At 43.8% G+C, this 14,618-nt stretch overlaps 1 protein-coding gene across 3 annotated transcripts in view; it reads left to right on the forward strand.

Moving 5' to 3' along the window:
* The window catches only part of LOC311077689 (B-cell receptor CD22-like), a 31,465-nt gene extending 17,642 nt beyond the window's left edge, over positions 1-13,823 (forward strand). Inside the window, exons 1-11 of one of the 3 annotated variants that reach the window (XM_084106276.1) lie at positions 4,333-4,585; positions 5,231-5,338; positions 5,496-5,858; positions 5,945-6,193; positions 6,281-6,535; positions 6,639-6,893; positions 6,985-7,233; positions 11,035-11,113; positions 11,204-11,243; positions 11,350-11,612; positions 11,760-13,823. In XM_084106276.1, the coding sequence (XP_083962402.1) occupies positions 5,284-5,338; positions 5,496-5,858; positions 5,945-6,193; positions 6,281-6,535; positions 6,639-6,893; positions 6,985-7,233; positions 11,035-11,113; positions 11,204-11,243; positions 11,350-11,612; positions 11,760-11,811 (1,860 nt within the window). In that variant the 5' untranslated portion in view covers positions 4,333-4,585; positions 5,231-5,283 and the 3' untranslated portion in view covers positions 11,812-13,823. Of the gene's footprint in view, positions 1-4,307; positions 4,586-5,230; positions 5,339-5,495; positions 5,859-5,944; positions 6,194-6,280; positions 6,536-6,638; positions 6,894-6,984; positions 7,234-11,034; positions 11,114-11,203; positions 11,244-11,349; positions 11,613-11,759 lie in introns of those variants that run through there. The other 2 variants (XM_084106278.1, XM_084106277.1) reach the window with 2 other exon arrangements.
* Positions 13,824-14,618: the final 795 nt, after the last annotated feature.

The following is a 14,618-nucleotide window of genomic DNA, read 5'->3' on the forward strand; positions in this document are numbered from 1 at the left end:
TTTTTATATAAAGTTCAGTAGTTTTAATATGTTACGTGAATCAGTGATTTTGTTCTCCATGTCTTTGCACCACCTGCTGGTGACACTTGTTTGCACTTCTTTAGTTATTCGAATTGACAGACGTTTCTTCATCTAATGAGAGAGTGAATGTGTTCACATGAGCAGCAGTGGAGGTGTAAAGTGCTGGTGGAGGTCATGTTCTTGAAGTTTAGAGGAGACTTTTATTGCCAGAATTAATTTAACATGTATTTTACATGCAATTTAACATGCATGCAGTGCAGTAGGCCTTCAGTCTAGTTTATTCCCTCTTGCAGCAGGGGCGTGTCTAGGGGGAGGCTGGGATAGGATATAGGATAAGCCCTGCCTCCCCTGAGAAACGATCTGTCCATCTGATGATAAATTAAAAAAGAAAAATGTTCGCTATTTTTTGGCTAATTCTGACCTAAGGTGATGTCTTGTGTTCTCCTTCAGATCCAGGTTCATAACCAGAACGTTCATTAAAAAAATTTAGCCTATTGCTTTTCTATTGGCCAGTTTGAGTGGAGGTGTGTCAGACGCGTTTCCACTCTGTCTTGCGGGGCTTGATCGGGGCTAACTTGGGGCCAACGGCCAGGATTTTCTGGGATTCTTATAGTTTCACAAAAATAGCTTTTATCTCCTGACGCCCTGTAGCCTAATATTGTCACATGCCTGTCCTGTCTTGTGCTGCACATGGGTGTTTTTGTTATGTTTGCCATGTGTTCTTGTTTATTGTCTAGCCCCTCCCATCTTGTTATCTGATTATTTGGTTAATTTGTCCCACCTGTTGTGTTCGTTACCCTCCTTTGTTTGTTCCCCTATTTAGCCTCCTTGTGTTTGTAGTCTTGTGCTGGCTCGTTGTCCGTGTTACCTGTTTTTGATGTTCCTGTGCTGTTGGTATCTGAGTTCTGAGTTTTTGTATTTTGTCTATGTTTGTTTATTAAATCTTCTCTGCACTTGAATCCTCGTCTCTCGTTCAGTGTCCCGTGACAGAACGAGCCAGCCCAGTATGTGGATTCAGCGGAGCGAGATTTTTCCTCCGGGGGAGAACAAGGGAAACTCCATTTCCCTGTTTGAATATTTTGCCAGGTGTGTTCAGAGAACTTTGGAGGAGGAGAGCACCATGTCTGACGGTGATCAGATCGGAGGAGGTGGTTCGGTGGTTTCGGAGCCGGTGGTCAGGAGACGGAGGAGGAGGAGAAAGGCGCCACTTCAACGTCACGTCACGTCTGCCCAGCCAGAGACTGTTCACGTCACGTCTGCCCAGCCAGAGACTGTTCACGTCACGTCTGCCCAGCCAGAGACTGTTCACGTCACGTCTGCCCAGCCAGAGACTGTTCACGTCACGTCTGCCCAGCCAGAGACTGTTCACGTCACGTCTGCCCAGCCAGAGACTGTTCACGTCACGTCTGCCCAGCCAGAGACTGTTCACGTCACGTCTGCCCAGCCAGAGACTGTTCCTGAGCCTATGTCTTCGGACAAGATGGTCGTCGCTGCCGCCGAGCCTGGGTCTTCGGACAGGATGGCCGCCGCCGAGCCTGTTCACGTCACGCCTGCCGAGCCTGTGTCCTCGGACAAGATGGCCGCCGCCGAGCCTGTTCACGTCACGCCTGCCGAGCCTGTGTCCCCTGACAAGATGGCCGCCGTCGAGCCTGTGTCTGAGCCGGTGGTGTCTGTTCCTGAGCCTGAGTCCTCAGTGACCGCGACACTGGCCATTATGGCCACAGCCATGTGGTGTGTGTGGGCTACGCACACACTTGAGCCGGTGGTGTCTGTTCTTGAGCCGGTGGTGTCTGTTCCTGAGCCGGTGATGCCCGTGTCTGTTCCTGAGCCGGAGCCCGTGTCTGTTCCTGAGCCGGAGCCCGTGTCTGTTCCTGAGCCGGAGCCAGTGTCTGTCCCTGAGCCGGAGCCAGAGCCAGTGTCTGTCCCTGAGCCGGAGCCAGAGCCAGTGTCTGTCCCTGAGCCGGAGCCAGAGCCAGTGTCTGTCCCTGAGCCGGAGCCAGAGCCAGTGTCTGTCCCTGAGCCGGAGCCAGAGCCAGTGTCTGTCCCTGAGCCGGAGCCAGAGCCAGTGTCTGTCCCTGAGCCGGAGCCAGAGCCAGTGTCTGTTCCTGAGCCCTCAGTGACCGCGACACTGGCCATTATGGCCACAGCCATGTGGTGTGTGTGGGCTACACACACACTTGGACCGGTGGTGTCTGTTCCTGGGCCGGTGGTGTCTGTTCCTGAGCCGGTGGTGCCAGTTCCAGTGGTGCCAGTTCCAGTGCCTGAGCCGGTGGTACCAGTTCCAGTGCCAGTTCCAGTCCCTGAGCCGTTGGTGCCAGTTCCAGTGCCAGTTCCGGTGGTGCCAGTTCCACTGTCAGTTCTGGTGGTGCCGGTTCCAGTTCCTGAGCCGGTGGTGCCAGTTCCAGTGGTGCCAGTTCCAGTGGTGCCAGTTCCAGTGGTGCCAGTTCCAGTGGTGCCAGTTCCGGTGGTGCCAGTTCCGGTGATGCCAGTTCCAGTGCCTGAGTCGATGGTGCCAGTTACTGTTTCTGAGTCGGTGGTGCCAGTTCCAGTTCCTGAGCCGGTGGTGTCTGTTCCGGTGCCATGGCCGCCCGAGGGGTCTTCACCGCCGTGGCCGCCCGAGGGGTCTTCACCGCCGTGGCCGCCCGAGGGGTCTTCACCGCCGTGGCCGCCCGAGGGGTCTTCACCGCCGTGGCCGCCCGAGGGGTCTTCTCCGCCCTGGCCGCCCGACGGGTCGTCTCCGCCCTGGCCGCCCGAGGGGTCGTCTCCGCCCTGGCCGCCCGAGGGGTCGTCTCCGCCCTGGCCGCCCAAGAGAGAGTCTCCGCCCTGGCTGCCAGATGGACGGTCTGCACCGCCCTGGACTCTCGAACTTTGTGTCCCGCCCTGGACTCCTGAACTTTGTGTCCCGCCCTGGACTCCTGAACTTTGTGTGCTTCCCCGGACTTCTGAACTGTCTATTCCCCTTGTCCCGCCCTGGTCTGTCCCTCCCGTCCCGCCCTGGTCTGTCCCTCCCGTCCCGCCCTGGTCTGTCCCTCCCGTTCCGTTCGGGTCTTGTGGAGCGTCTGGTAGCCGCTCCGTAGGGAGGGGGTAATGTCACATGCCTGTCCTGTCTTGTGCTGCACATGGGTGTTTTTGTTATGTTTGCCATGTGTTCTTGTTTATTGTCTAGCCCCTCCCATCTTGTTATCTGATTATTTGGTTAATTTGTCCCACCTGTTGTGTTCGTTACCCTCCTTTGTTTGTTCCCCTATTTAGCCTCCTTGTGTTTGTAGTCTTGTGCTGGCTCGTTGTCCGTGTTACCTGTTTTTGATGTTCCTGTGCTGTTGGTATCTGAGTTCTGAGTTTTTGTATTTTGTCTATGTTTGTTTATTAAATCTTCTCTGCACTTGAATCCTCGTCTCTCGTTCAGTGTCCCGTGACAAATATGTTATGTTTCCTTTTATCTAGGCCTACTGTTTCCATTTCCATTCATTCTTTTTGCAGACACTTTTATCCAAAGCCACTTACAACAAGAATTGCTCATAGAATAACATTAAAATACTGTTTTCATTCTGTTCAAATGAGCATATCAAACTTTTTTTTTTTTTACCTGGGGCCGTATTCACAAATAATCTTACAAGACGCTACAAGTATAGCTCCTAACTGGCGAATTTAAGAGAAACTCCTAAAAATAATGGCCGTGTCACTCATAACTTTAGACTCTTAATGTGTTTTACTAAGAGTATTCACGATATTAATCTGTCAATAATAATAATAATAATATCATCATCATATTATTAGTGTTGACCTGGTTTAACTAACATTTATGTGATAGCCATATAATGGGAATGCCTGTCTCTGGGTTACTGGCTTAGAAAAAGATCTGCACTAAAACAGATTGTGTGTAGTATAGCCGAACATTACATCCTGGTAACCCCTCTGCTTGCAACCAATCCCTTTTTTGGTTTTCATGAATTATAAAGTGGTAATGTTGTGGTTTTAGCATTATGGAACAAGGAAAAGTGAGTGTCTGTGTTGTACAGGATACAGCTTCTGTCAGGTCAGGATTTGCATAAAGGTTTAAAGCAGTTTGTAGGCCTCTTGTAAACTCAAAAAAGAGGAAGTGAGAGTCAAGGGTTTTAGTGAAGATGATCTTATAAAGTCCCATCAAACTCAATAAATTAATTCCAAGCATTTGTTCACTCGGCAGGAACTCGGTATCTGTGAACAATCCTGTCTGTGAAGAAACAAAAAGTTCCACTGCTTGTGAAAATCACTCACATCTTAAATAAATGCTTTGAAAATGTGTATAACTTTGCATGTTCTCGACTCTTTTCACTTCCTCTTTCTTTCTCCGTTTGGCTAATTCTCGAGCTATGAAGGATGCTGCTTCATTTGCCCTGTCCATTTTATGATGAGGTATTTTCTTATGTTACAGAAAGTATTATTTGAGTAGTTTTAATCAAAGCTAGTTTTGAAGCAGCAAGTAGGGGTAAAATGTAAAGAGGAAGATAAAGAGTTCGTCTTCAAGGCTCATCTTATGGTTGTAAACCTCTGATTCACTGCATCGTTTCATCGCTGAAAAACGGTAAGGGAATTTCTCTGTTTGTAGTATGTAACGTTACATTTTAAAAGTAAAATAGGAATTATCCTTGTTATCTGCATTAAAAAAATGCAAATGTTAAGATGGTGCATCAATAAAATATCAGGTCTGGAGGTTTCTTAGATTTTTACTGATATCTGAGATGGAAACTGTCAGTATTTATCAGTATTTTTATTTGTTGAATAAACTGATTAAATAACATTTTCATAAAAAAAATAAAATAAAATTGTTTTACTCAATTTACCCGTTTCTAAAAATATTCCAAATCATGTTTTACCCGGAAATATGAAAAAAACGTTATCTCCCAGTTTCACAGACAAGGTCCCAGACTATAATGCATGTTTGAGCTGTTATAATTGAAAGCAACTTGTACTGATAAATATGTCAGTGCCATTGTTTTGTCTCAAGATGCACACCAGTACACGTTTTTTTATTTATTTCTGAGGCACTTTTATTAAAGCTACTCAAATGTCCTAATGGAACTAAGGCCTAATCCTGGCATCATCAAGCCCTGTCTGTAAAACCGGGCCTATATTTCACATAAAAGTCTTGTTTTTAAAGACTGTTTTAATTTTTCTGTCATGAAAACTCTCACAATAACCTGAACTTGTTCTTGCTGAATTTCAAAAGATTCGCCTTCACAGAAGCTAAAATAAGTGGCTTTGTGATTGTGATTCCTGCTCATGTCAGTCAGAATGGCTCCTCCTCTTCCTCTGATCTTGCTGCTCATGATTTCGGGTAAGTCAGACCTATTTCTGCTTTTCAACATCCTCACGCACTACAGATGCAGTTAATTTGAATTAAAAAAATCATTTCAGACTTTTTCAGTGAAAAAGGTTGGGAAGTGGCTGGTGATCGTGATGCTAAATTGTTCAGGATGAATTCTGTGTTTCAGGGGTTTCTAGTGCTGATTGGGGTTGGGGTGTGAGTTACAGTCCTTCACACATCTGTGCACTAAAGGACTCAACAGTGATAATGAGATGCACTTATAAATACCCTACTGGACATCAGATCAAGGAAGTGTTCTGGACAAAAGGCCCAATTCAAAGGGGTGTTGAGCTTCTAGATCTGTCTGAGGACCCTGAATACAGTCAGAGGCTTCAGTATCTGGGAGATAAACAGCAGAACTGCACCGTCAGACTGAGTCATGTGACACTGAAGGATTCACACATGTACTATTTCAGATTCATCACTAATGACCCTGGTGGAAGATATACTGGTGTTCCTGGAGTGACTCTTACTGTCACAGGACACTTTGGTGAGGTTTATCTCTTTCGTGCATTATGTTGAATAATAATCAGTGTATGACAGCAGCACTAGATACAATGTGTGTGTTGTGTTCAGATCTTCAGGTGGAGTCTCCTGAGAGAGTGACAGAGGGAGATTCAGTCACTCTGAGATGTAAAAGCAGCTGCGCTCTGACTGACAGAGCAACATTCATCTGGTACAGAAACTCACAGCCATTAACTGAGAGAAGACACAGAAACAATGAACTCCTGCTGCAGTCAGTCAGAAGAGAGGATTCAGGCAGATATAGCTGTGCTGTAGACGGACACACTCACATCTCTCCTGAGGTTCAGCTCAATGTCATGTGTGAGTACAGATTCATTTAGTATTTTAAAAAACTGGAGATTGAGTTTGAATGAGATGACTTGAGGTTTTAATTTGTGTTCCTTTTAGACCCTCCAAAGAGCGTCTCAGTGTCCATCAGTCCATCTGGTGTAATAGTGGAGGGAGATTCAGTGACTCTGAACTGCATCAGTGACTCAAACCCTCCTGCAGAAATCAGCTGGTTTAAAGGAAGAACGATTGTAAGATCAGGAAGAATCTTCAGCATCTCAAAGATCAGCTCTGATGACAGTGGAGAATACAAGTGCAAGTCCATCTATGAACATGGAGAGAAATACTCTAATGCCGTGACATTAAATGTCATGTGTGAGTTAATGATGGTTCAGTGTCTGTGACATTAAATCCTCTAAACATCTGTAATTCAAAGTTTAATATGATTGTTAATGATATCAATGTTTCTCTGTTTTAGATCCTCCCAGGAGCGTCTCAGTGTTGATAAGTGGATCTGGTGTAATAGTGGAGGGAGATTCAGTGACTCTGAACTGCATCAGTGACTCAAACCCTCCTGCAGAAATCAGCTGGATTAAAGGAGGAACGATTGTAGGATCTGGAAGAATCTTCAACATCTCAAAGATCAGCAATGATGACAGTGGAGAATACAAGTGCAAGTCCACCAATAAACATGGAGAGAAATACTCTGATACTGTGACTTTAAACGTCATGTGTGAGTTAATAATCATCTGCACATTGTTTAAAATTTCCAAACACATAATTTTGTAATAGTTATTGTGAATTTTAATTTTTGTCTGTTTTAGACCCACCCAGGAACGTCTCAGTGTTGATCAATGGATCTGGTGTAATAGTGGAGGGAGATTCAGTGACTCTGAACTGCATCAGTGACTCAAACCCTCCTGCTCTGAACTTCAGCTGGTTTAAGGAGAATGAACCCTCAGCTGTTGGATCTGGACAGAGTTTCAGTGCACTACAGAGTGGACGCTTCTACTGTCAGGCTCACAATCAACATGGATCTCAGAGATCAGACGCTGTAACTGTCACAGTACATGGTGTGTACCATATGCACTTTTGAGTTTGCATGTTATTTGGAAAGAAAGGGGGGAGGGGGGAGGGGGAGATCCAAAATTATAATAACAATTAACAAGTTATTGTTAATTTTGTGAATGTATTCATAAAACACCTAAAGCCATTTATGTTTGGTGGAGGCTCCGTTTGGACTTTTAGGTTCAACATAACTTAATGTTTTTTGTTTCATTTTATGTAGTGGGTAAAAAAGAACATAAACAAAAAGCAATACTACAATATTCTGTTATTATAACAATACATTATTTTTTAAAACCACTTCAAAGTCTAATCTAGATTATGTGAATTTTGAATTACTATGCATGAAAAATACAATAGTACTGGAAACAAATATTTCACACAATGTAAGTCACCCATAGTCACCTTTTTCTTTGAACGATAGTCAACAAATCCTTGATATACACTGCGAGCAGGATTACTGGAGTAATGGGTGTGACAAAAGGTAGGTGTAGCCCCTCCAGTTCACACCACCCAGCTCTTAGCGGGACTCGAACCCAGGCCCATCCACATGGGAGTCGGGCGCTCTAACAAGGAGGCTAAAGACTGCAGACTCTAGTGTCAGTGGCTAGAGTGCCTCTTGAGATCAGGGGAGTGAGGTTTACATGCACAGTTCCCACTAGCCTACGTCTGTTACACTCAACCCCCTAAACCTCACTCCCATCAGGGTCGCGGCATCACTGTAGCCCCTCCATTTCGGACTGCCCACTCTAAGCGGGATGCGAACCCGGTCCCTTCCACATGGGAGGCGGGCGCTCTAACAAGTCTCTGGAGAAAGGTCTTCATCATTGGTCATGAAAGTGGTGTTTGGAACGACATGTCAGTGAGCCTCCGTCTTGCCTTTAATCACACTGCTTGATCCACGAGCTGGACAATAACTTTATTCTAGAGCTGCTATAAAGCCAAAACACTTTACTTTTAATTTCCTATTATCAATGTAAAGCTGCTTTGGAACAATCTGCATTGTTAAAAGCGCTATATAAATGAAGATGACGCCCGGCATTTCTCCCCTTGGGTTTTAGGTTTCGGGAAGGGAACAAAATCCACCACCCCGTCCAAAATTTTAGGATACCGGGTATCAGATTTGCACAATCCATACGCACAATGCGGCATGTTTCCCTCTCGCTCGAAAGCTTGCCAGACCTCCCGCGCCTAGTTACGGTTGCTAAGCCACGATTGGCCTGTGGCGGTTTCCGGCCGTGGCTTAGCGAAGGGTCAATTGCTCTCACCGCCACACACCCATTTTCTTACGCAGTAAATAAAACTTGTGGGGCAAAGAGGAGACTGACAATGCGCCAACAGACAAGACAGAGTAGGTTACTGTTGATATGAAACAATTTCTGTCAGTTTTATTACAAAATTCAAACAATAATTTCCGTTTACTGATCTGTTACGCCTTTAAAGTGTTAATGCACCTCAGTAAAATGGCATGTGAACCGATCTGTCTTCCACTAGTTCATTACTAGTGTCCATTACTAGTTATAGCTCCAAATAAACATGAATGGACATCAGAAGGAATTTTGAAAGATACAATACAGCTTACTGAAATGTATCAAGTCTCATGTAATTGTTCAATGAGTGTTTCGACCGAAGAAAGACGTGAATAAAAACGTTGCTGCTGTGGGAGGGACAGAAAGCTCTTGGATTGTATCAAAAATATCTTAAGTCGTGTTCCGAAGATGAACGAAGGTCTTACGAGTTTGGAACGACATGAGGGTGAGCAATTAATGACAGAATTTTCATTTTTGGGTGAACTAATCCTTTAATCTAATAATCCACACAATATACAGGAGAATCATAGGGAGAAACACAGGGCTTATATGGACAGGTAGACTGACTGAAAGAGAAAAGGTGTGCAGGACTAATTAACAAATGAGGAAACTAACTAGATGCCACAGGTTGGCAAAATGGGAACAGAAAGCATCAAAAACTAAACATCAATAAGACAACACTTGACATTACACCCCTATCTCGAAAGGCGCATCACCATGCCGTAACATATGGTCCAACTGAGGAAGGGGGCTCTGGAGGTGGATGTGGAACATGAGAGTAACGTAACCAGACAGGGGTAGGCAAAACAGTCCATGGAGGAGTGGGAGGAGCAGGAGTAGCCAGACGGGGAACCAGAGTGCAGCCAGTGCGATGTCCCAGAGTGGAGTCGAGGGAGGGAGGAGCCATGTTGGTGTCTTGGCTGTCAACACCAGGAGGACAATGGAAGGAGATGGAGCCGATGGAGGTGGAGCTAAAGATCCGATGAGCCCATGCAACATCGATGCCTCTGGAGAACAAGGCAGAGCCGCAGCGATGAAAATTCGAGGTAGAGCCAGAGGACTGAGGTGAAGCTGGTGGAACTGAGGACCAAGACGCAGCCAGAGGGATGACGGAGTCAGTCGAGGGGTGGAGAGATGGAGCGCAGAGGCTCAGAAGTCCATTGTGCAGGCAGGACTATGTCTGACCAAGGCAGAGCCCTAGGAACAAGTAAGCCTGGTGGAGCTGTAGGGACGATGGTCTCTAGTGGAGCCGAGGGAGGAAGGAGCCAAGGCAGAACCGACAAGTTGACGGACTGAGGTGAAGTAACAGGATCAGTGGCTGGAGGCAGAGCCAGGGGATCCACTTGCCTGGGCAATCCTGGAGAACTGAGGACTCCAGGCGAATCCACACAGTGTAGTGGTGTCAGAGAAGGAGCAGAGGGACTGGTGTGAACAAGTGTGAACCCTGTCTCCGTCACACCAGGGACTGGTGTGAACCAGCGGAGGCGGGACTGACAAACTAGCTGCTTTTGGTAGAGGAGGTGGGAGAGGGAGGCTGACTGGGTACTCTGGCGACACAGGATATTACAAGCTGGGCGAAACCAGTGGGGACACAGGAGACTTTGTACTGGACAAGACCAGTAAGGATGGGAGAAACAGGAGGGAAACTCAAATTACTATAAAAACAGTTAGCAAAGGCCAGCTGCAGCTCACCCTCAATAGCTGGAATATGGACGGGGCCTTCCTCCATTCCCTCATATTCAACTAGAATTCCCACGTAATAACACAATGTAGCCGGCTCACGCACCTTGTTAGACATTTCACAAAGCTCGGCCTCCGAGGCGATGTTTGGCTCAGTCTTTGATCCTTCTGGCTCTTTCATCGTTTCAGGCTCAGTCTCATTGTCTTCGGTGGGCTGTAGTATATCCTCCGGGGTGATGGCTGGCTGTGCTCTGGGTCTGGAGTGGGGCTGGTGTCCTCCATGGGGCAAATGGCGAAGTCCGATCCATCATTCACCAGCACCCACACAAAATTCTCTCTGGGACCGTGCACAGGAAGGCTAACTCATTACCTTGACTGCTCTTGTGCGAATGTACTACCCTGACCGTTTGCTCTGTGTTTTTTACCTCACCTTATGAAAGTGGCAATATTTGGTGGGTGAGGTGGTTACTTTATTAACGAGTCTGTCTATTTTTTAGCCAGTTGGCTAAAATGAATCCCCAATGAATCACTGGTGGTCGCTGTTGGACGGTCCTACTTTACAAAATTGCTGTTTGATTTCGTAACAATCATATTTTGTAGAATAATCTTGTTTTCTTTTGCTTTTGTATTGTCAATTAAACAGTATTTTGTATGAGGGGGCACCGTCTCCCCTGCCTCAGTCACAATATCTTTGACTATGGAGATAAACATGAGTGTGTTGAATGCAGCCGTCCTCCTGCTGTACACTATGTTTCATGGTTTGGTTCTGTCATTCTAGACAATGTTAAAAACAACATCCTGTCGCTTGTCTTGTTGTAGGACGAAAGTTGCTCTATGCATTTGCTGGGTTCGCTGGTGGATTGGGAGGTATGGTCTTCATTTTCATCATTGTGTTCATGTAAGTTCATTCTGTCTGAAAGCACATTAGTATATCAAGCTGACTTGTTTTATAAACAAAATAAACATTTTAGTTAATTATTTATTACAGAAGGAAAAAGCCCAGAGCTGAACACATCAGTCAAGAGCAGGTAAATCAGATTATCAAATTAGCATTAAACAAATGCAAACACCACCCTGTTATACTCAAAGCTTTTCTTTAATAAAAGTGTAACAAGTCATTTTCTCTCATTTTAGGATGATCTGTATGTCAACTTAACAGGCGGAGGAGTATCAGCTCATGATGGGGTTCAGTCTGAATCTGGTGCCACAAATCAAAACGATGCCCTGTATGCCTTAATTACCCTAAGCAATTTCAGTGGAGATCAGACTAAAGGAAAAGCTTCTGATTCTGAAGATTCAGATGAGATCCAGTATGCAACTGTCTTGCATCACATGAAGGAAGAGAGCGAAAGCCCGTACGACAACATCAGGACATACCAGCCTGATGCTGCCATGAGGTGAGAAACAGAATCAGGACATGTTTAGACATTAATCGGAGGCACTTTTGAGCCTCACTCAGTTTTAATTTAGCTCCTGTATTTGTAGGCAGTACTGATCTGTAAAGGTCATTGATGCCTTTATCTCTGAATATTTTGATTTCACAGATCTGATCAGATCGTGGAGGATCATTCAGTGATTTACAGCACAGTCAAATGATCAACAGATCAGTTTTGTGAATTTACAGCGCTGCCGGGATTACTTTTCTTGGGAAAGCCGATCTCCATGATAACAACTCCCTCATGTGGTGGGACTGTGGCACTGATAGTCTGATGCTGGGTTTTCATTTCTCCTGTTTAGCTTTTATTAAGAGCTGTTTTGACTTAATGCTTTTTTTCTCTCTCACTATGCTCTGGTTCTCTGATCGTGATTTTGCATGAGGCCTAAATTCTCAATCCAGTTTGTAAAAAATCCAGAAAAATGTTGTGTATATAATTTTTTAAATGTCGAATTCATCTGTTCAGGATATTTTTTTGCAATATAATTAATGAATTTATGTATTTAAATCTACATTCCTGTTGTCTCGGTCTGTCGGTCACGTGGCTTCAATTTTTCACCCATTTGAGTTTTCAGAAAATCCTTTAAAAATAATTAAATCTTCATCCGATTTGTATGAAATTTGGCATGGTTCGTTTAGAGACCCTTCTGACAAAAATATGCAAAGAGAAATTATTTGTCAAAACCATTGGCGGAAATTATAAAACATTTAGCCAAAGCCCACCTCTATACACTGTGAGCACATTTATCTTAAAGGGTCATGAAACCCAAAACTACATTTTCTGAGATTTTAACCGAGTTATCTGAGTTGAACATGTTACCATCCGTTAGTTTGAATAATAGGAGAAAAAAAATTCCCGGGTTTAAATTCGTCTTCATATCAACATCACAGGACATGATCTTTTCTTGTACTAAAGTACATCGATGACTCATCAGTTTCTCATAAGTATTCATGAGACTGCGTCACCTTATCCTATGAGAAGATGCCTTGCTTAATTATTCAGGACAGCACACGTTGTTTTCCTTTGACATATGCTTCAAACTGTGAGATCATATACAGAAACTGAGAGATACATTACTGGGTCAAAAATGAATGATTGTTTGTGCTTTTGTAACCTCTCTCACCGGGTCCTTCACACCCCGCGCCGTGCGGGTCTCGAACCCAGGTCTCCGGTATGAGAGTCAGGCACTATAACAAGGAGGCTTAAGACTGCAGCCTCTAGCGTCTGTCGCTAGAGCGCCTTTTGAGATCAGAGTTATGAGGTTTTACATGCACAGCAACTACTAGCTGGCCTCCGTTACAGTTTGTAAAAGTAATGCTTCGCATAAGGTCTACTGAATGTAGAATGTGACACAAATGTGATTCATCCACATTGTGAGTGGAACCCTGTCAGTTCTGTTTATTCTTGATTTGGAATCAAGTATATTGTGTATATTGTATTGCGTAATGTAAATTGCAGCATACATTTTTGGGAAGTAGCTCACCAGGCCCACTTTTGTAGCATTTGTCAAAACTGTGGTGAGAACTGACTGGTTTCATAGAGACATGCAATATCTTTCCCTAGTTGACCTGACTGAATCAATAAGGATGTTATTTGTACACATCACATGAATCCTTGCAGTAGTTTGAACAAGCAAACGTATGAGCACCTTAGTGGCCATTTCTCCTTCACATCATCTCGCAGTAATAATAACATCAGACGACTCATATCCGTTTACTGTCAAACTGATGACAACACATGGTCAAGCACCTAAATTAGTTACCCAAAAAGAGTAGAAACATCAAGTCTACCTGAGATAACCGTGCAGATGATAACTTAGAGTTTTCTATTGTTACATGAAATAAATAATTTCAGACCTTTCAGGCCCATTTTTGTTATTCGAATCTATAAATAACTTCGTCTGCAGCGCGAGTCAGACTAAATTCTCACTAGTTAAGCTTCTGTGGTTATGTCAAGGAACTGAAACCTCTGTTTTTAAATGCGGACGCAATGACGCATACATGCATTGAAAGAATTGTAACCTAAAGATTTTCTTTATGGGGTAAAATCTAAAATAATTGATGGGTAACATTCGCATATTACTGATAATCATTGTTACTAATTGCAAATTAGCTTATGCTATACTCTCGATGTGCAATACATATTTTGCCAAATAAAAATAATGAAATATAACTGAATTTTATTCAATAATCTTATATATGTGCAATATTATAACAGCATGCCATGACTAGACACACATGTTTATAGTGACGCAAGCCACAAAACTTCTTGGAAATGAACCAGTCACTGAAAAAATTACTCATGCATATGTGCAACAGTGTGAAACACCAACCTTTACCATCAGTTTGCCTTTTACTGAGATTTCACAGCTTCTATTAATAATAGATCTACGTAGGCCCTTGCATGTCAGCAGACTTTTATATTAAGACTATAGGGAGGTTTTTTGTGTGTGTTGACTATGTGTCTTGAAAGTCAAGCTTATATGTATGTGTTGGAATCTTGGATTGGGAATCGAAATAAAACCTGGAAATAAACAGGATGTTTTTGCGATTTTTAAAAATATAAAATTGGTTTAAAAAAATAAATACATTTATTTAAATGTAATATCTGTATGTCACTAATCAGAGGTAGAAAAGAGGAAATGACGCAGTTCTGGTTATAAATGAGGATGGTGGACTTGAAACCTTCCTTATTTCTCCTCAAGTGTTATTTGGTTACAGCTGATGAGGTGTCCTGCTCTGCGGTACCACCAGTTTATTATATATTTATTTTTTGTTTTGTTTGTTTGTTTGATATATATATATATATATATATATATATATATATATCTGGTGTCACATTGGCAAAGACAGTCTTGTTAATGATAAAGAACACAAATTGAGCATAATTTCTGCTCATATTGATTATGCGTGTTGTCTGTCAGTCTCACCTCACCCTGTTGGAATGGTTGTGTTGCAGGTGTTGCTA

This window comes from Abramis brama (assembly GCF_963993115.1).
Source record: "Abramis brama genome assembly, chromosome: 2".
Classification (NCBI taxonomy): domain Eukaryota; kingdom Metazoa; phylum Chordata; class Actinopteri; order Cypriniformes; family Leuciscidae; genus Abramis; species Abramis brama.